The sequence below is a fragment of the Sturnira hondurensis genome, unplaced genomic scaffold (assembly GCF_014824575.4).
Source record: "Sturnira hondurensis isolate 20B ecotype Veracruz unplaced genomic scaffold, ASM1482457v3 Scaffold0006805, whole genome shotgun sequence".
Classification (NCBI taxonomy): domain Eukaryota; kingdom Metazoa; phylum Chordata; class Mammalia; order Chiroptera; family Phyllostomidae; genus Sturnira; species Sturnira hondurensis.
Window position 1 is genome coordinate 1,445,770 of NW_028079436.1, and position 21,661 is coordinate 1,467,430.

The following is a 21,661-nucleotide window of genomic DNA, read 5'->3' on the forward strand; positions in this document are numbered from 1 at the left end:
TACGACAGCCCCACAGGAAAGAGTTATTGGGCCAAATGTCAGTAGTACTAAGAAACGTCACATACCACTATTTATTTATTTATTTATTTATTTATTATTTTATTTATTTTTTAAAGGTTTTATTTATTTATCTTTAGAGGGGAAGGGAAGGAGAGAGGGAGAGAAATATCAATGTACAGTTGCCTCTCGTGCGTCCCCTACTGTGAACTGGCCTGCAACCCAGGTATGTACCCTAATTGGGAATCGAACAGCAATGCTTTGGTTTGCAGGCCCGCACTCAATCCACTGAGCTACACCAGCCAGGACAAATCTCTTTTGACATTTGATCAGGCACAGCACCTTCCCGGTACACTGCACCAATCTTTTTTTGCATTTCAGTTGTGTTTTTAACCTTTCTTGAAATACTAAAATGTAATATGCTGAAAATGTGTATTTTTTCATCCTCAATATTAAAATGGATGCACAAAAATTCACCAATTTTGATGTTTTCAAAAAATGCACACTGATATGACAGCTGTCACAATACAGTCTAACAAAATTGTTTTGAATGAAATAAAGATAACTAAGCATTACTAGAGCTGTATTATGGAAAAAAACAAATGAATTTTTTGGCCAACCCACTATGTCTTATTCTCTATTTATTTCTACTCTAATCTTTATTATTTCAGATCTTTCTCCTCACTTAATAGCAATTTTGAAAGTTATAAATTTCCCTGTAAGCACTATTTTAACTGCATCTGATAAGATTTAGTATTGGGTTTTGTTTTCATTATCTCAAAGGATTTCCTAATTACCCTTGTGATTTCTTTGAGCAGGTGGTTCTTTAGGAGTTCATTGTTTAATTTCCACATATTTGTTAATTTCCCAGTCTTCTTTCTCTTCTTGATTTGTAATTTTATCCCAGCATGAAATTACATACTTTGAACATACTTTATATGATTTTAATCCTTCTAGATTTATTTAGATTTGTTTTGTGACCTAACATAATCAGTCCTGGAGAATATTATTCCACGTGCACTTGAGAAGAATGTGTATTCTGCTTGTTATGACAAGGAATGGTTACCAAAAAATCCCCCCTTTGGGGACCCCAAGTCCTCCCAGCCTATATTCCATCACAAATCCCCCCCTTTCAAATATACCCTTTTGTAATCATATAAAGGACAATGGGCAAAGGTCTCATCTTCTTGTAGGTATTTCTTGCTGGACATGGCTGCTGTCCTACCTACCCTTGGGTCCGAGAGTCTCTAAAAGAGTTGGGGGGTGGCATAGAGGGTGGCTTTCCTGTGAGGGTAAGGACCTTGCAGGGTCCAGGTCAGTTGGCTATTACTGGGGAGTGGCAGGCTTGATGTCCAAAGGCTGACATTACTGGACATCATATTATGGAGGTGACAGATTTGGCAAGAGGGTTAGAAGACACAATTAAACCATAACCACTAAATGACAAAGGCAGGGGCCAGTTCTTCAATGCCCCACATTAGGAAAAGAAGCTTATCTGGGGAAAGGTGTGTGAGGCATGCTATACCTGTCCAAAGCCCTTTTGCCCACTATCCTTAGCTCAGGGTAAAGAGAATATTTTAGGATTTCCCCGTTTTCAAATTTCTGCACCCTTTCTGTCCAAGCCATTAGGGTAGAAAAAGGAAAATCAGTTTTTTAAAAAATATTTTATTTGTTTTTAGAGAGAGGGAACGGGAAGGAGAAAGAGTGGGAGAGAAACATCAATGTGTGGTTGCCTCTCATGTGTCCCCTACTGGGGACCTGGCCTGCAACACAGGCATGTGCCCTGACTGGGAATCGAACCAGCAACCCTTTGCTTCACAGGCCCGTGCTCAATCCACTGAGCTACACCAGCCAGGGTGGGAAAATCAGTTTTAAAAGTGAAGTCCACAGATTGCCCCAACACTTCACCAACCCAACCACTTAGTTCAGCCAAACCATTGAGCCTCAGGGGATAGTCATGAAGATGGGCTCCTTCAGGGAGATCTATATTGCAACCATTCACTGAGGTAATGAGGTCATAGGCATACGCCCTATGAAAACAGAAGATGGAATACACATGTTAATCCACACAACAACCCACAAGCCAGTCTCTGTGCCTATGAGACTGTCTTTTGGGAAGACATCCAACTGCAAGGCCTTTGCAGAAATGACATTTAACTGCTACAATTTGACCTGTCCTACATGCCTGTAAATTGAACATTTTTGGTGATATTACAAACCCAGTTTCAACTTCCAAATGAAAAAATACTTTCAAGACAGTTAGCTGCGCTGTTCTGATGTCCAATATTGAGCATTGTGATTTTCCCTGAACCATGATTTTTCTGAAGGTCACCCTCGTGGTCATTAAAAAGACTACATTGAGTCTAGTTTTTAATTTTGCCTGTTTGTTAGCATAAACATGCCAAGAGCAGTCTGGAACACCTGCAATACTTTAAGTTTGCTTTGCTGGAACTTAAAGCAGGGAACCAACCTTTAGATTGACCGTTTAGTCCACCCTTCAGGGCACAGAAGCTGAGCCACATACCTGCCATCTGGCTTCACCTGTACCAGTTGTTTCAGTGAAGTCCTTGAGGCTTGCGTTGTGTCTACAGGTTTTTTTTCCAGCCATCATTCAGGAAAGGAGCCTTCATTCCTTCCCTGGAAGGACTGCCACAAACCACATAACTGACCTCGGCACCAGGCTTTTTCTCATGGGCTTTCGCTAGCTTCGCAAGTCAACCCCAGTTCTTCAGGGCTTTCAGGTGGCAATTGGAACCCAGACATGACTCCTTCTGGCATGACATTCCAGTCAAAATCTTAGTTAACAAAACCACCATTTAATGACTGGTCTAATTGGTTTTATGCAAAGGAATCTTGTGTCATCACTCATTCTTTCAGAATGCCAAATTCTGAAGGGATCAGGTCGAAAAATATAAAGTGCAAAAGAAAATCCTTGTCTTGATATCCAACTAGATCGCACCTCCATGCCTTATATTTTCCACTAACACCATATAATTTCTTTAAAAACTTTCAAACATCTCCAACCTTCCTCATTTCCATATCTTACACTTTCCTACATAGTATGAAGTTTTAACTTCCCATGTGTAGGCACCTCAATTTCCTTTTCAGAGCAGATACAGAGCAAAATTCAAAACAGAGTTCCAGGAGAATAATACACAAGAACAATCCTATTGCACCAGTGTGCCCACTAGTTCCCTGGCAGAGACATGCTTCTTTGCCTCAGGCTGAAATACTCGTCAGCCTTGAGTGACCATTGGTCCTCATCCGCAAAGGACTTCTCCCTGAGCACTTACAGGTAACCTTTCCTAGGTCTTTAGGTCCAGAGGATTTCCAGTCAGAACCAGAGCAGACTTCAAACCACATTCCCATTAAATCAGAAAATGAGTAGTTGAGGTTTCCTTTCCTCCAGGTTTAAAACTTTCACAACTTTCATACATATTTTTACCCATCCAAATTTAACCACAATTCCCTTTTAATCCCTGTTACTTTCTACACTGGAAGGACTTTACTTAAACTCAGTACCTGGCAGCTAAAAGTCCTTAGCATTACAGGCATCTTCCACTAAAAATACCTAGATTTGCAGGGATATCCTGCAGCTTTGGCCTTGGAAACACCTTATAACACAGATGGTCACCCTTGGACCCTGGTTCATGACCTTCAGAACCAGCTGCCCAGAGAACTCTACTGGTGCAGTGCCCACACAGCACCTAATCTAAAGCGAACACTTAGCCCACCATCATGCCCAGTTCCAAGATGACGGAACTCTCACGAGACCCATGATCCTCGACGGCAGAGTGGCCAGGTGACACATCAAAAATGGCGGCACCCATGCAAGCTGGGTCGTCCAGGATGCTGACTGGTGCATGGCCCATCTGCCACAGTGGGACACTCATATGACTCATCTCCATTTTACTCAAAATGGTGGGGTACCCACATGGCTTGCTGTCTGATCCCCAGCATGCATGCAGGCTCAGCTTACAGAGCCTAGGGGTTCTTTTCCTTCCTAAACCTGCTCCTTTACACCATTCTGGCATTCCTGGCGGCTGGTGCCTTGAGCTGGGATGCAGAGCAGTTCCCTGAGACTGGGAAGTCCCCACAGCCATGCTTCAGGGGTCAGTCTGCCTCAGGTGGCTAGCGCCTGAGTACAGGTTCCCTTAGTCCCATCAGGGCTCACCAAAACTGTAAGCACACGGGGCAGCCTGGACGCAACATAACCAAACCATACCTACAACTCCATTATTCCAAAACAGTGTCAGAAACAAATTTCAGCTAAATCATCTCACTTCTTTGGTCCCTTCCAAGATCCATTTCCTTTTTACTTTTCCGGGCACAACTAGGTGGCCGATGCCCTCAGTAGGGGTGCAGAGAAATGGGGAAAATTTCTCTTTTCAGAGATTGGGGAAATTCTGCAGTTTCACTTTCCCACATCCGAGGGGGCTGGTCTGCCACGTGTAATTCTCAGCCACATGTTGGCCATCAAAAGCTGTTACCAAAAGGAATCCATGGAGGGGCAGCTCAGATACTATTATTGAAACAAGGCCCCTCCCCTGAGGTCTTTCTGGACAGGTTCATCTTGCCCGCCACCTGGGTAAGATGTGGTTCTCAATGCCAGAGTTTGGTGTAAAGGAAAGGAACTATTTTTTCAAAAGTTATACAGGTTTAAAGTAATGGTGGATTGCCGCCATTAAAATCCCGAAGTCCCTTTAAAACACCCTTATGCACACAGTCCTGCCTTCCCCACTTTGCCCAGTCAGAGGTACCGTATCTCAGGAGAAGAAACAGAAGTCTGTAGCTCAGCTAGACTCCGGGTTCCTCTCAGTAATTTGTGCTGGGTTGGGCAGGTCTGCAGTCCCCAGCAGCATCAGCTGTGTTGCCGCCATGATCACCAGTTCTTAGCCCCACACCACATGGCACCTCCTTTTGTTCCTTTCGCCCCTTTCTTTCCCAGATGGTCTCATCCTCTGGTCTAGTCCTCTGGTCTAGTCCCGCATCGTCTCCCTCATGGAGGGCCTGCCTTTCCTTTAAATCTCAGCCTGGAATCTCCTCCTTAATCCCATTTCTGACTCCTCCCACAATTGGCTACACCTGCCAACACTCCCCCAGTTTCTGCTCTTGGCCATAGTTAGTCTCAGCAGGTATGGCCTCATGGTATGGAGAGAACCATTTCAAGTTCTCTTGCAGGCACTCTCACCAGGGGAAGCTGCCTGCCAACTACATTATGGATTAAAGTCTTGCCCACCTCCCTACCTAGCCTGCTGTTGATATGCAAAATAACAATTCCCACATGTAAGTGTGAAGCTAGTTTTTTATTGATACGCAAAATAAATCAACAGCCCTGCTCCATCTCTCCCATCCCCCAGCCAGGTCTGTGGAGGATATCTTGCGTTCCTGGACACCCCAAGTTCTGGACCCCATTAAATATCCTCCCTTTGGGGGTCCATGGGGCTTCCCAGCCAACAACCCATTACATGCTGATGATGAGTGTTCCATACTTAATCTGTTAGGTCTGTTTATTTTAGTATTATTCAAGTTCAATGTATCAATTCCTGAGACTGTAATATTTGTTCCAATCGTATTTACCTTTTTAAAAAATCCTCACCTGGAGATGTTTACTGATTTTAGAGAGAGAGGAAGAAAGAGGAAGGGGAAGAGAAGGGGGAGAGAGAGATTGAGAGAAACATTAATGTGAAAAACATTGACTCGCTGCCTCTTACATGCACCCAACCAGGGATCAAACCTGCAACCTAGGTATGTGCCCTGACCAGGAATTGAGGTACTATTTCGGAATGGACCCCCATTTCTTCCGGGGTCCTCCTGTACTAGGTTCACCTTGCCCGCTGCCAGGGAATTATAGCTCTCAATGGCAGAGATTGGTGAAAAGGGAAGGAATTATTTATTTAGAAGTTATACAGACTTATAGAGTAATGATTTAATGTCTTCATTAAAGTCCCAAAGTCCCTTAAAACACCCACAAGCACCCACAGTCCTTCCTTCCCCCCTTTGCCCAGTCTGGGGTACCACATCTCAGGAAAAGAAACAGAAGTCCTTGGCTCAGGTTGCCCTCAGTTCTTCCCAGTAATCTGTGCTTGGCTGGCAGGCCTCCCGAGGTTCCCAGCACCATCAGCTGTGTTGCTGGGATCTCCAGTTCTTAACCCAGACCCACATGGCACCTTCTCATGGCCCAACAGCAAGAGTCCTTTCACCCCTTTTCTTCCCACAGCATCCCTCTGCATTCTTCCAAACTGCTAGGAGAGAGCTTTGCATGTCTGCTACATCTTGCCTTCTGGCTTCCTAAGCTGCCCCAAAGGTCTAAGCTCCCTAAGCTCCCTTTGCTTTTGGTGGCCAAGGGAGCCCCAAAGCTGTGTAGTATTCTCCCTTGCATGGCTGCTGTGCCTGGGTTTAAATACTGCTGCCAATCTTCTGCATCCCCATTTCCAGCTCCTCCCACAATTGGCTACACCTGCCAGCATTCCTGTATTTTTCCAGCTTTTCTAGGCTGCTGTGGTGAGTCCGAGCAGGCGTGGCCCTGAGGCGGAAACCGGTCATCTCCAAGCTCTCAAGCAGGCACTGTAATCGGGGAGTTGCCTCCCAGTTATGTCATGAGTCGAAGTCCCTCCCATCTCTCTGGCTCAAAGCATGGCCACAGCTATTTAACATATCCACAAAACCAGTTAAAAGTTACAGATATGTTAAATGTCCATTCCTGAGGTTATTTGCAAAACTGTTGCTATGCAAAACAGCTGTCAATAGCCCTGCTCCTTGTGTCCCATCTCCCAGCTCAGACTTGTCAGGGTGAGGACATCCTATATTTTTAATATTTCTTGGACACCCTGAGTTCTGGACTCCATTACAAATCTCTCTTTGGGGGGGGGCCTGGCTGCACCCTGTTACAAACCCTCAGCCTTTTTATGTATGGGACAGTGCTCAACCAGCTGAGCCACCCAGCCAGGGCCATATCCTTTATCTTTTGAATAACACCATATTATTTAAATGATGTGAGACCTCAGTTGTTTCTGATAGGGAAACGGGTGGTTTAAGCAGAAGGTTGGGAGCCTCAATTATTTAAGGGAAGGTACTGGTATGAAGCCCATTGGGAAGGTAGAGGCAGAGTTGACAAATGATAGCAATCAAGGATCCTTTTCAGACTGATAACATTCCTTAAAAAAAAAACAAAAAACCCAGCTCTGTTGAGGTATAATTTGCATTCCATAAAATTCCCTTCTTTTTAAGTGTACAATTTAGTGATTTCTAATCAGTTCATAGAGTATTTAACTATCACAATTTAATTGTACTCACAGTTGTACCCCAAAAAGATTTGTGCTCATCTGGAGGTGTTACCGAACAGAGGTCCAAGGAGGGGGACAATATTTGGCCCATCAAGGGATGCCAAAAACTTACAGAAAACAGGAGCCCCTCCCAAGGACGGTATTCTAATACCTACTGGGCTCGTCTGTCCACTGCCAAAGGAAAGACATCTCAGTGCCAGAGATTTGTAAAAAGGAAAGGAAAGGTTTATTTAAAGCTGTACAGACTTAAAGTAGTGACCCAATGTCCCCATTAATATATCAAAGGCCTTTAGGATAACCACACTCCCACAGCACTTCCTCCCCCCCCGCCGCCTTAATTCGGGGTACTGTATCTCAGGAAAAGCAGCACACGTCTGTTTCAGGCCATTGGCACCATCAGCTGTGTCGCCATCCAGGCAGAATCTCCAGTTAATCCAAAGTCATGTGGCACCTTCTCATGGTCCACTGGCAAGAGTTCTTTGTACTCATTTTTCCAGGCAAAGTCTCTCCTGCTTCCAAGGCCATGTGGCCAAAGGGAGCACCCCAAAGCCATGTGGGCCTCTTCTACCAAAGCTGCAGGGGTCTATACTCTGGCCAAAACCGCGTGGTTCTTCTCTCTGCCAGAGCTGCGGAGAGGGTAGGGTCGCCACTCTGGCAAAGCTGATTGGCGATTCTCTGCTAAAGCCGCATGGTGATTCCTCACGTGGCTTCGAGGGTCCCCACTCTGGCAAAGCCAAGTGGTACTCCTTCTCACGTGGCTGCGAGGGTCCCCGCTCTGCCAAAACCGTGTGACTCTCTCCTCTTCACCTGGGCAAGAGGGTGTCTGAACTCCACCGAAATCGCTTGACTCTCCCCTCAATGGCTGCCACGTCTGCCTTTAAATCCCTGCGCCAATCCTCCTTTGCGGCCCCATTTCCGACTCCTCCCACAATCAGTTACACCTGCCAGGACTCCCATATCCTCCCAGCCTTACTGGGCTGCCATAGTGAGTCTGGGCAGGCGTGGCCCCATGGTGTGGAGCCAGTCGTCTCCAGGCTCTCACACAGGCGCTGTAACTCAGGGGTCCAGCCCCCCAGTTACATCCTGGGTAGAAGCCACTCCCTTCATGGCTCAAAGCATGGCCACAGCTATTTAACATATTTGTGAAACCAGTTCAAGTTATAGATATGTTAAATGACCATTCCAGAGGTTAGCTGCAAAACTTGAAACTGTTGCTATGCAAAACAGCTCTCAATGGCCCTGCTCCATTGGTCCCTTCCCCAACTGACACCTGGGGGATTGAGGACATCTTATATGTCTTTCTAATATTTCCTGGACATCTTGAGTTCTGGACCCCATTCCAGATCCCTTTTGGGGGGGCCCCTTCTTGGCTGCGCCCTGTTACAGAAGGACATTTCATTCTTTGTTTTACACTCTATTCTTATATAGTGTTAAATAACCAGATACATTCAGATTTTTCTCATCTAATCCTTTTCATCACATTAATATGGACAGTTTACACAAAATAAAACTGAGGTTCAGGGAAGTTACTTACATAAGTCATGCGTCTATTATGTTATATAATCCAAACTAAACGTCAGATACTCTTAATTGCCCCATTTACTGAATTGTAGTGCCTCTATTGTTTATAGTTCAATTGAAGTTTAGAACTCACATTACTTTGTTATTATATTTAAGAAGTTAATGAAGAGATGATTGTGTTGGTTTGTGGTTACTAGATGGTTTATGTTTGAGAGTTTTTTTGAGCAAGGTTACCACTCTACATGTGGCTTATCAAATAGTCCTTGCTTATGCTAAACCAGCTGAGTCCCCTGTGACTTCAGGAACTGGGTTTTGGGAGATAAGGGGTCATCTTGAGAATTAATACCTTTGCCTCTCTGATACTTATTATGGACAAATGAGGGAGAACCTTTCTTCCCCCAAATATTAATCTGGTAGATAGTTACTGCACGTGTGCCATATGCTCTGAACTATTCCTGATGTTCTTCCGAGGTTGTTCTTCTTAACCCCTCCCTCATTGCCTGCCTTTTGTCCCTGAGAGTTCCTAAGGCTCTTCAGAGAAGTACAGATGATTGCGAAGTGACCTCTTCTAGTTTGTCTAGTTTCCTGTTAGTGCAGCTGCACTCGGATGGAGCTACTGTTAGTAAGTGGGTGAGATTTACAGTAGCAGTGGTGGCAGAGACTGCCTTTCAGAGGCAGCTTCTCCTTCCTCTGGTTGTTTCTCAGCTGGAGTGCTACAAGCATTTTTAAAGCGTACAATACCTGACTGTTTAGTCAGGGGCACGGATCTCTTTTCCATGAGACTGTCAAATAAAAGAATGACAGCAGGCTACAGAGCAATAGCTGTCCAGTGTGAATGAATCAAAATGACACCTCTTTTTGTGGTTAGATCAGCAAATAGTATATTTTTTTGGTGTGGTGCAGAATTTGAGTGATTTTTTAATGTGTGCCATGTGATGAAAAAGGTTGAAAATTGCAGCCTTAGTACCCTGATCCCGAGTTGTTCATAGTAAAATTCCCTTCTGATCTTTTTGGATACTAAATAATTGAGAAATAAAGATACAGATAGCACAACGTCTATAGTATAGAAATTTATTAATATTTATTTAGGTTAGTTATAGTTATTTCACAGAAATAAAGAATGGAACACTCTAGAGAGGCTGCGTAGACACAGATCATGGTCTAAGGAAAGACAGAGAGACAAAGAGGACTTGGAGAGAGACAGGCAGATGTCAGCAGTGCAGTGAGGCTGGCATCTTACTGGGAAGCAATTGAGGAGAGTTTAGGCGTGGCCTGTGGGGAGTGGATTGGCAGGAGGAGGCAGAAGACTCAGGGAGGCCGTCAGTGTGGTTAACATAACAATTTAATATGAGATTTAATCCTAACCTTGTATTTCTCAGTTAAGATACATGATAAACTGGGAATAGTATGGTTATTACATAATTAAAAACTACCACTTTAATAGAAAAATGGGAAAAAGACATGAATAGGCATTTTGCAAAAGAAGAAATTTGAATAAGTGACACACGATGATGTGTCAGAGAAATTCAGTAGGATGCAGTTGACTGTGAGTTCTGTAAGGTCAGGGAGCGTCCATATGTGTCATTCTCTTCGATTTTACCCCCAGCTTTTAGCACAGTGTCTAGCAATAGTAGATGAGCTCACGTATTTGTTGAGTAAATGAAATAAAGGAGTCACATTGGAATAATTTTCTTTTTTACCTCTTCGTTGTTGATGCAATTGAAAAAGACTCAGGTTGACTAGGACTAAAAGTGGCATGATTGAAGGGTAGTCGCGTACGTTCTTGTCGGGGCTGTCAGCTGACAATCTTTTTTGGAAAGCAGTGTGGTGATAGGTATTAAAATGGCACAGCAGATACCCTTTGACTCACCAATTCAGGTCCAAGAATTTATCTGAAGCTAAAATAGAGGGCACACATACACACTGTAACATTAGTAATACTAAATTCTGGATACAGCCTGATTATCAGGGGAACTAGTTCATTGTTTATTAAATGAAATAAGAATTGCATATATAATAATTTGTACACGTATGGCTATATGTGACTCCTCACAGTGTTATTTATTTCAGGGGAGTGAAATTATTGGTGCCAGATTAGAGTTTTTGAGCAAAGAGCCAGTATTATTTTTATAATTGGAAAATTGAAACCGTCAAGGTTTATCTCTTTTGAAAAGTAAATAGGTGGAAGAATATTCTTTATTCATATTTATAGGAATAGTCAAAACATTTACTGAGGACCAAGAAAGAAGATTTAGCTAAATTGGGAGACCTCCTACAATCTCATTTATGAAATTGAACATTTAGAGTTCAATTTTCTTGTGTTGAGCATGTGAGATTATTAGTTGCCACATTCTGATATTAGTGACTGAGTTAGTTGTATCTAATTCTTACCAATATATTCAACACCTGACAATTCTACTTCTGAGTTTATTGTAAAGAAATAGGTGATCAGTCATATCACATACATATTGCATGTACTTTTTCTCACATAACAGCAATTATGAAAATTTGTCCAAATTAATTGGCAAAGATCTACCTCATTTATTCTAATAAACCATAGTTTAACCATTTACTTACCCACTTCTCTGTTCTTGAGCACTCAGTTATTTTGGGTTGTTTCACCCCTACAAGCAGCGTTGCAGCACTTGCCTCTGTAGCCCACCACTGTGCTTTCATTTCTGTGGGACATAAAATCCCGTGAGTGAGGCTGCCAGGCTGAACGATTTATTTTTCTGGCTGAGTTTGAAACGTGACTTCACTGTTTTAAAAACTTTGCTATCTTAGAAAGTACTTGGTTCTTAACTATTATTATTAAATAAAACATTCCTTTCTCATTGAATTAGACTTGTTAACTATTAAAATCCATATATCTCTGGATTAATTTCTGGCCTCTATTTTAGTGATTGGTTTGTTCATTTCTGTGCACTGTCATGCTATTTTGATGGCTTTGTAGTAAGTTTTAGTGCCTAGGGTGGCAAATTCTTGTTCTCTCCCCAGTACTAAGTATACACTAGGTGTTTGTTGCATATTTATTAATAAGTACACTTAGTAAATGATAAGTATTAAATGAATTTGGGATGCTCATTTACTTCTTGGGAAACTGAAGTTGGCATGTTGATGGTGTCTCCTCCTAGCCAAGAATGGCATTACACTTTCTCAAGTGTAAATAGTGACAAGGGAGGAGTTGAAGAGTATTGGAGGGTCAGTGTGAATTTAAAGGTGCAAGGGGGCACACTTTAGGGATGAGAGGAATACTTGAAGCCCTAGAGAAGAGAATTCTCGATAGTAAATCCCAAGGCTGAAAAATGCTGGATAGCACCCATAATGCTCTTTTCCATCCATCTTTTATCTCAAAAAAATTTCAGACCTACAGGAAAGGTATAATATATTGGGTTGGCCAACAAGTTCATTTGTTTTTTTTGTAAGATGGTTCTAGTAGCGCTCAGTTGCCTTTAATGTCATTCAAACCAATTTTGTTAGATTGTATTGTGATGGCTGTCATATCCATGTGCATTTAAAAAACTTATCAAAATTGGTGAATTTTCGTGCAGCCATTTTAATATTGATGATGGAAGAAGAAACAATATGTTTGCATATCATGCTTTATTATTTCAAGAAAGGTTAAAAATGCAACTGAAACGCAAAAAAAATGGGTGCAGTGTATGGAGAAGGCACTGTGAGTGATCAAATGTGTCAAAAATGGTTTGCGAAGTTTCTCGCTGGAGGTTTCTTGCCGGATGGTGCTCCACGGTTGGGTGGGCCAGTAGGAGTTGATAGTGATCAAATGGAGACATTAATTGAGAACAATGTTACACCATGTGGGAGATGGCTGACACACTCAAAATATCCAGATCAGTAGTAATTGGTGAAAATGAAAAATGTGTCTTATTTTTGGCCAGCCCAGTATACCCATATATCCTTCACGTAGATGTACCAGCTGTTAACATTTTTACTGTCACTGCTGCTGGGTGTACACACATACACACAAATATACGTATACGTATTAGATGTATATTCAGATAGATGCTGAACCACTTAGGAGCTGCAGGCACGATAACATTTCAGCCGTGTATGCCCTAAGAATCAGGGACATTCTCCCATATAACCAAATGCAGTTATCACAGTTGGGAAATGTAACGTTAGCATGATTTTTTAAAATAATATCAACATTCAAATTTCCCAGTAATGTCCTTCACCATTTTCTCCCCCCAGATCCCAGATCTGGAAAATGAAGGATCATCTATGCATGTAGTTGTGTCTCATTCATTGTGGGAGGATGTGGAAGTGATCTGCAGGCAGTTGTGTTTGTGCAGGGTATCTCATAATAGTGACGTTTTTGAAGAAGAGTATAGGCCGATTTTACAGTAAGTTTCTCAACTTACATTTACCTGCATACTCAGGATTAAATTCAGATTAAATATTTTAAGCAGGAGGAGTACCGAGGTGGTGATGTGTCTTACGTGTATCACATTGGAAGGCACATGATGTCCGTTTGTTCTCTTATGATGATGTTAAATCTGATCACTTGATTTAAGGTAGTGTTTACTGTACTTCTGTATTTTACAGATTTTTTTTTCAATTACTAGACTGGAAAGTGATGCTGAATAACCTCCCGCACTCCTTGTGTTTCCCACCCAGTGGTTTTAGCAGCCACTGATGATTCTTGCCTCACTTATTACTTTAGCGTCTGCAGAAAGGCAATTCTGTAATTCTTTTGTTTCTTCTACATTTATTAGCTAATAAATGTAGCTAGCATTCGTCTATAAAGAAGGACTTTTGTTCCCTGCTTTATTTCATGCTCCGATACTATTGCTCTGGACTCAGGAATTCTTTATTTTATTCAGTTGGTTATATTCTGTTCTTGTCTTTATTCATTTTGATGCTCATGTTTCTAAATATGACCCATGGGAGCCCTTTGAGGCTGGTTCCTGTGCCCTTATGATGTCTTCATCTGTTTTTTCAGCATATTCATGCCATCACAACAATATGTTTCAGGACTCTTTGTGTTTTTCCTGCTGCAGCTGTGGAATTAGCTCTTTGCCAAGTAGTTCCATTCCATTTTTATGGGGAGTGATGTTAGAGATAAAAACTGGGCGCTGACAGTGCTTCTTTCTGTTGGGGCGTCACTCTTTCACTGAGCAGTGCTAGAGACTCAGTGTGTTTTTAAATATAAGCATGAACTCATGGTACTGCTGCTAACTTCTGATCTAATCCCCAGAGGTTCTTTCTCTCATTCCATTCGATGTTTGTATCTCTCTTTTCTCATAAGATCCCCGATTCCCTAAAAATCTAAATATATCTGCTCATTTGCACAGTGTTGTAGTAATGGAATTGCTACATGATTATCACTACCAACAACAAACCGAAGTTGAAGATTTTTTGCATTTCTTTCTGTCCATGAACTGTCATTTATAATTATTTATAATTAATGTATAAATTTAACATAGGAGCTCTGGCTGGTGTAGCCCAGTGGATTGAGTGCGGGCCTGCGAACGAGAGGATCGTTCAATTCCCAGTCAGGGCATATGCCTGGGTTGCAGGCCAGTTCCCAGCAGGGGACACAACCAGAGGCAACCATATATTGATATTTCTCTCCCTCTCTCCTTCCCTTCCCCTCCAAAGATAAATAAATAAAATCTTTAAAAAAATTTAACATATGTATTTGGTGGGTACTTAAAACAATTTACCTTAAGTGATTAAAATTTTTAGGTGGAGAACCCTCCTTTCTTCTTGACAGTTTTGTTTTTTCCCCCAGAAGAATGTAGTTTGATTATTTAGTAAAAAAGGTTTGTACAATGTAATAATACAGTTTTTTACAAATCTGTTTTGAAAATGTGGGTGCTTATTTGGGTTTCATACTCTTTAATTATTGGGTTGGCCAAAAAGTCTTTAATTTTTCCATGAAATAAAAGGTACATTTTTCATTTTCACTAATTACTTTATTGTTTTGGATATTCTGAGTATGTTGATTATCTCCCACCACTGGCTTCTAGTGGGTAGAGGCCAGGGGTGCTGCTAAACATCTCCCAGTGCATATAACAGCCCCAAAACAAAGAGTTATTTGGCCAAATGTAGGAGTACCAAGAAACTTCACAAGTCACCTTTGACACATGTGATCAGTTGCAGCCCCTTCTCCATACACTGCACTAGTCTTTTTTTGCATTTCAAATGCATTTTTACCTTTCCTGGAATAAAGCATAATACGCTGAAAATGATGTTTATCTTCTTCCATCTTCTATATTAAAATGGCTGCCCCCAAATTCACCAATTTTAATAAATTTTTTTAATGCACACTGATATGACAGCTGTCACAATACAGTCTAACAAAATTGTTTTGATAGAAGTGAAGACAACTAAGCACTACTAGAACCATCTTATGGAAAAAATTAAACGAACTTTTTGGCCAGCCCAATACTTCATCCATTAGTTGTAAATCTTTATGTCTTGTAATTGCTAGGCTTACACAGTCCTGAAGTTTGGCCCCAGTCAGCCCACCTCCACCAGGGTTGTGAAGACGGCATAGCTTGCCTTCCTCATCTGCTGCTTCTGTTAGGGTTCCTGTTGTTCTGCCAGATGTTCCAGAACATCTGCCAGATGTTCCTCCTCTCTAGTATGGTCAGCTATAAGCAGAGTGTTACCAAACACTGCAAAAGAAGGAGCATCTGGATGAGTTCTAATGTTCAAATAACTTTTCTTTTTTAAGTTAACTTCTGCTCAAGCAGTTTCTTTATTTGTAGTAATTTCAGGCAACTGTACATTTTTAAAAAGCTGCTAACAAAGCAAATGTACAGGCATCCAAAATATTTCCATCATAGTCTAGGCAAATGAGATCACAGTGTAGAACCCAAGTGTGCTGTCCCGGAGAGATGGGCAAGTCCTCTTCCCGAATTACCTGTGAATTTTCTGTGACAAGCACAGTGAACTGGCCGGCCACTTGATCTCTTCTTCAGGTGGTCCAGACCGAAATCTTGAGAACACAGAGGTGGCAGATCCACACCAGGCACAACGTAATCCTTTATCGGGGACATTTTTGGTGGTGCCGCGAATTCTGCAGATTACAGAAGTTTTCCCAGCCTCACTAAAGCAGAACCGTTTGCGGTACTAATTGAACCTATGTTGACAGTGTGGTCCCGAATTCACCAAGTTCTCCATTGGGATGGCAGTTCTCTTTAAAGTTCTCCTGTAATACTCCAGGGGTTCTACAGTTTTGAACCCAGCTGCCATCTTCCCTCCTGCATGCCTGTGCCTGAGAGTTTTTTAAAATTAATTTATCTAGTAGTCCCATAGGTTTTGTTGTGATATAGCAACTTGCTAATTTTAAAAACTAAATCCTATTTTAGCACAATAGTTTTATGTACCCTGAGGGATGTGTTATAAAATAGTTTTGCTGTACTGTAAAGGTACACTTCAAATTGACTCATTTAAATTTTACATTACTTTCAGGGGAGCTCACATTACTGGAATGATTGCTTTTGGGGAAACATTATTTTACCTTAGGTAGAGATATTGATGTTCAGAGAAACAAGAGGTAAAAAATGGAGCCTATGAATTAGATGCAAAAATAAGTCAGACCAGAAAAAATTAGAAAATAAGAGCTATAACTGGAATGTTTGTTCCTCTAAATAACCAGTTAATTTAGTTCTATTAACAGTAGTCTTGTTAAAAGAGGAAATACTCATTTGGGTGACTTTCATTGTTTAAGGAAAAAAAACAAAGTTTTTGTAATTGTCTAGAAATGCTGCACAAGTAGAACCTATTTTTCCCTTTGGCTTCCAACAGGAGTTGTTTTTTTTTTTTTAATCAAAACTAGGACAGATTCCTGGCTGGTGTAGCTCATGTAGCTCAGTGGATTGAGCCATGGGCCTGTGAACCAAAGGATCACGGTTTGATTCCCAGTCAGGGCACATGCCTGGGTTACAGGCCAGTTCCCAGCAGGGGACACATGAGAAGCAACCATACATTGATATTTCTCTCCCTCTCTCCTTCCCTTTTCCTCTAAAGATAAATAAATAAAATCTTAAAAACAAAAACAATTAGGACAGATTGTTTAATCTATCTCCAGGGAAGAGTGGTGCGCTGTCCCTGGTAATTTTTTGTCCATGTTTGAAAACCTTTTGCATTATTATCTATTTAACCAAAATCCTTGCTGCTGTAAATAAACTATTTTCCTTAGTTTATTCTTAGTGAAAGTACAACATACTGTTGTGATTATAGAAATGGCATCCTCATTTTCTCATTCATCCTAGAAGACTTCTTCAACACAATATTGACTACTATTACTAACCCAAGTTAATTTTAGATTCTGTTGCTAAACCCCTCAGTTTTGCCATTTATTGAGGTGTTAATTTAAATATTAATGTATTTAGAGTAGAAGTGTCATTTTTTAGAGAATCTAGAGAAACAGCAAAGCTGAGGTCAAACTGCCATAGGATGAACACCAAGGAAGCTGTGTTGGGGACGAAAATAAATCAAGACCAGATAGATGCAAAGGAGAGAAAAGGCTGGACCCCGGTGTGGAGGGGTTGGTAGGGGGAGTAGGTCGTATGCCCCTAGTGGCACCGAATAGTTAGAGTTCTGAAGAGGAAGCCACGGAAAGCTTACAGGAATTGTTAAGCATTAGGGTTGAAGTACTACCTTTCCTCTACCTTTCCTCTGTATGTTTCGGCTGGCTTGTAGCTATAGGCAAGTTTAAGAGTCGACAAGATTACGTGTTTCACTGAAGGTGTGTTAGTTGATAAAACCATTGCCCAAACTCAGCTTTAGCACTAATACCTGTTACTGCTTGGAAGTCAAAAGGGAATCTCTATGTGAAACAGTAAGTTGACAAAATCGGTACAGAAGACTGAAGTTTTCCTTTTTTGTTCTGTGGTGTAAAGACTGTACTTCTCTCCACAGCAACATGAACCGTGAAGACCGGAATGTGCTGCGTATGAAAGAACGGGAAAGGCGCAATCAGGAAATACAGCAGGGTGAAGACGCCTTCCCGCCCAGTTCTCCTCTCTTTGCCGAGCCGTACAAAGTCGTAAGTGGTTCTTCTCGGAATGTTGTTTTTCTCCAGTGGCATGGCATTTTTGCTTTAAAATGTTTAAACTTAAATTTTTATATTAGAAAAGAATGGTTGTGCATGCCATATAACCTTTTTTCATTTCCTCTAAGTACACTGTACTTTTTTGGAAACTTTTATTGGAATATAACATGCACACAGAAAAAAATTATATCATAGCTGGAAGAATTTTCACAACATGAACAGCCTGATGTAATCAGTAAGTAGATCAAGAAATAGAGTGTTCCTAGGGCCCTAAAGTCGTCCTCGTTGCCCCCACCCCCAGTGGCTGTCCTGTAATGTTGAGAGTGTGGTCTGGAGTAGTGCAGGCATTCATGTCTGTGCTCCTGGCTCTGCTGCTGACTCTGGACAGACACTTCACCTTCCCAAGCCTTATAGTAAACTAAAGTTAAATTGATTCTGTGAATCAATCTGCCTCATCTTCTGTTGCCTAGATTCTTCAGGTATGGCATCAATCAAAGATAAATATATTTCCTAGAGTCCTGTTTTTCCCTATTTGCTTACTCAGTTAACTGAGTTTCAGTGACTTATTAGTGTGTTTGAATAAATAAACTTCAGTATCTGTTTCCTGTTATCACATACTAAATTCTCTGATTGTCTAACGTATTTAATGCTTAATTAACAATATCAGATTTAGATTAAAGCATGTTGTTAGAAGTGTTCAATAAATGGAACCAGTTGCTTTCTGTATAACTGCTATTATGTTTGGTGTGGGATTACGTCACACACTGAACAGTGCCACTTCCTGTGACTGTGATGTATGTTCGTGTCTTGTTTAGTAGGGGTCAGATTGATTTTCAAGTAATTTAAAGTCATTATTGATTTACGCCAACCTCAAGATAAAATGGTTGTGGCTCAGTCTTGATTTCCTTTTAATGTAATTGGTAAACTTTCTTCCATGTGTGTGAATATGAAAGAGTGCTAAAGTTTGTAGACATCTTAGACTTTCTCGTTATTCAAGAGTAATTCTTGAAGTTTAAAGTACATACTGTTGACTTCAAATGTTAGAGCATTTATTGGTTAGAATTAATAGTCAGGATTTAAAAGTTATTTATTTTTTTAATTGAATTTATTGGGGAAGATTTAAAACTTTTATTAGTGGATTTTCTGTGTTTAATTTGTTGCTGGGACTTTTAGCTTAATGAGTCAAAGTAACAGAGGAATTACAATTTAAAAAACAGTCAGTTGTGTATAACTTGTTTCACTACATTTTTGTTTTTGCTTCTGAGTACAGATTGAATCATAAGGAATGTGTAAGTTTTCCTAGACTGCCAGTGTCTGCATATTGACTGATCTGCTGTCCTGACCCTTAATTACATAAAGACAGATTACTTTTCCTGCTCTTCAAAAGATTTTCACTACTTGTTTCAGTGTATTTATTGGTGAAATATGGGTTTTCTTCCCTCTTGGAATCTATTATATATATTTCCCAGTGTCCTAGAGAATATTCGTGTTTCAGTGTGAATGTTTTTCATCAGTGCATTTTTTTCATTGTAAAAATTACATATTGGGAGTTTGCTTTGAGATACTAACTTTAAGATATGAGGAAAGACCATCATATCCATTTGAAATTTGGAAAGTCAGTTTAGAAACATTTTTTATTTTCAGTTATGCTAATTGTATATATTTTACATTTATTTATAGACTAGCAAAGAAGATAAGCTATCAAGCCGTATTCAGAGTATGCTTGGAAACTACGATGAAATGAAGGATTTCATAGGCGACAGATCTATACCAAAGCTTGTTGCAATTCCCAAGCCTACTGTACCGCCAACAGCAGATGAAAAATCTAACCCAAATTTCTTTGAACAGAGACATGGGAGCTCCCATCAGAGTAGCAAATGGACTCCAGTAGGACCTGCACCCAGCACTTCTCAGTCTCAGAAACGGTCCTCGGGCTTGCAGAGTGGACACAGTAGCCAGCGGACCACCGCAGGTGGCAGTGGTGGCACTAATAGTAGTAGCCAGAGACATGACCGTGACTCATATAGCAGTGGTGGAAGCAGTAGCCGGAAAAAAGGCCAGCATGGATCAGAACACTCCAAATCACGCTCTTCCAGTCCTGGAAAACCCCAGGCTGTTTCTTCTTTAAGCTCTAGTCATTCCAGGTCTCATGGGAATGATCACCATAGCAAGGAACATCAGCGTTCCAAATCGCCTCGGGATGCTGATGCAAACTGGGATTCTCCTTCCCGTGTACCTTTTTCCAGTGGGCAGCACTCAAGCCAGTCTTTCCCACCTTCATTGATGTCAAAGTCCAGTTCAATGTTACAGAAACCCACTGCCTACGTGCGGCCCATGGACGGACAGGAGTCCGTGGAACCAAAGCTGTCTTCTGAGCACTACAGCAGCCAGTCCCATGGCAACAGTGTGGCTGAACTGAAGCCCAGCAGCAAAGCACATCTCACCAAGCTGAAAATCCCTTCCCAGCCCCTGGACGTAAGTCACGCAGTGAGAGCTCTAAACATTGTGACTGTGAGAAGTAGTTTACTATGAAATCGTGATTGAGCTTAAACTGTCTCTTTGTTTTAAGAGTAAGGAGTGTAAAAGTTTACAGGAGGCTTGGGATTGACTCCCAAGTGGATCCATGGAGCTAGTAGCTTCCCCTCCTGGGCGGTGGGGAAATGTCGTTCACTGTTTCAGACATAAAAATGACGAGTTGGTTATAGAACAAAACTATGATCTATGGATATCTTCAATTTCCTCCTTTTGATTTTATGGAATAATAATACATCTTGTGTGCTTTTGCTTAAAAAATTGTAATTTGTATTTTCATAGTGATACCATGAATGAGATGTGGGTCATGATTCATTGCGGTAGATGCTGGGAGTGTTTAGGTCCTTGGATGGTAATGTTACATGATTCGGGTCCCAGCATTCTTTTCGGTGGTTACACTGAAGGTTTGAGGCAGCTCCTCCAGACTCAGAGTAGTGGTGTGAAGTTTATAGTGTTTATAACTACATGCCAAAGCATGGTATTTAGAATAACTAAAGAAGTGAAACAGCTGAATTTTTCTTTTAATGCAGTTTTTGCAGTAAAAAAAAATTGAAGGTAATGCTAGTGGCTGAAAAATTACAACTCGTAGCTTAAAACAGTGGGGGAGGGATCAGGTATGGGTAAAATGCTATTTTGAAAACATTTAAAAATTTTCTTGTGGACTGGGCAAACTCATTGCTCATGGCCTTTGTCATCTAAGCGCTCCTCTCAAGAGAATAAAGTGGTAATTTGTTCTTTCTCCAAACAGTATGATCCTTAGAGTTAGACTTGAGTTCAGACTCCAGCTCTTTATTCTGTTTTTGCCTTTAAATATACAACTTCCACACTTAAGAAAGGCTAAAATGTCCATCATGTTCCAAACAAGTAATCTGTGAATAATACTAGTTTTATTCTGCTGGTTTATATGAAATGATGAATCTCAGTATCGTGGTATATTTTGTATGTCAATCTTTAAATTTTTTGACAAGCTGCTCACTGAAAAATTACATTTAAAAATTTATTTCTAATCTAAGAAAGTTTAAAACTTTTGAAAAATAGTAAACTTTTAAAGTTCTACATAGTTTAGAACTTTAAAGTGTTTTAGTTTTTGAAAAATTTGTATTTAAGAAAATTAACCCAAAGATTCTAATTAATGTTCTGATGCGGAGTTGTGGGATCATAAGTCTGTTTGGTTTTTTTTTTAGGATTTTATTTATTTATCTTTAGAGGGGAAGGGAAGGAGAGAAGGAGAGAAATATCAATGTATGGTTGCCTCTCGTGCATTCCCTGCTGGGAACTGGCCCCTGCTGAGAACTGG

At 40.9% G+C, this 21,661-nt stretch overlaps 1 protein-coding gene and 1 pseudogene across 3 annotated transcripts in view; one reads left to right on the forward strand and one right to left on the reverse strand.

Annotated features, from left to right (window-relative positions):
• Window positions 1-16,028, reverse strand: part of LOC118990128 (exosome complex component RRP43-like) — a 28,724-nt pseudogene extending 12,696 nt beyond the window's left edge.
• AFF4 (ALF transcription elongation factor 4) overlaps window positions 1-21,661 on the forward strand; it is an 89,884-nt gene that overhangs the window by 12,804 nt on the left and 55,419 nt on the right. For 2 of the 3 annotated variants that reach the window (XM_037050471.1, XM_037050472.1), the window contains exons 2-3: window positions 17,700-17,826; window positions 19,513-20,307. In XM_037050471.1, the coding sequence (XP_036906366.1) occupies window positions 17,704-17,826; window positions 19,513-20,307 (918 nt within the window). In that variant the 5' untranslated portion in view covers window positions 17,700-17,703. Of the gene's footprint in view, window positions 1-17,699; window positions 17,827-17,960; window positions 18,068-19,512; window positions 20,308-21,661 lie in introns of those variants that run through there. The other variant, XM_037050473.1, reaches the window with a different exon arrangement.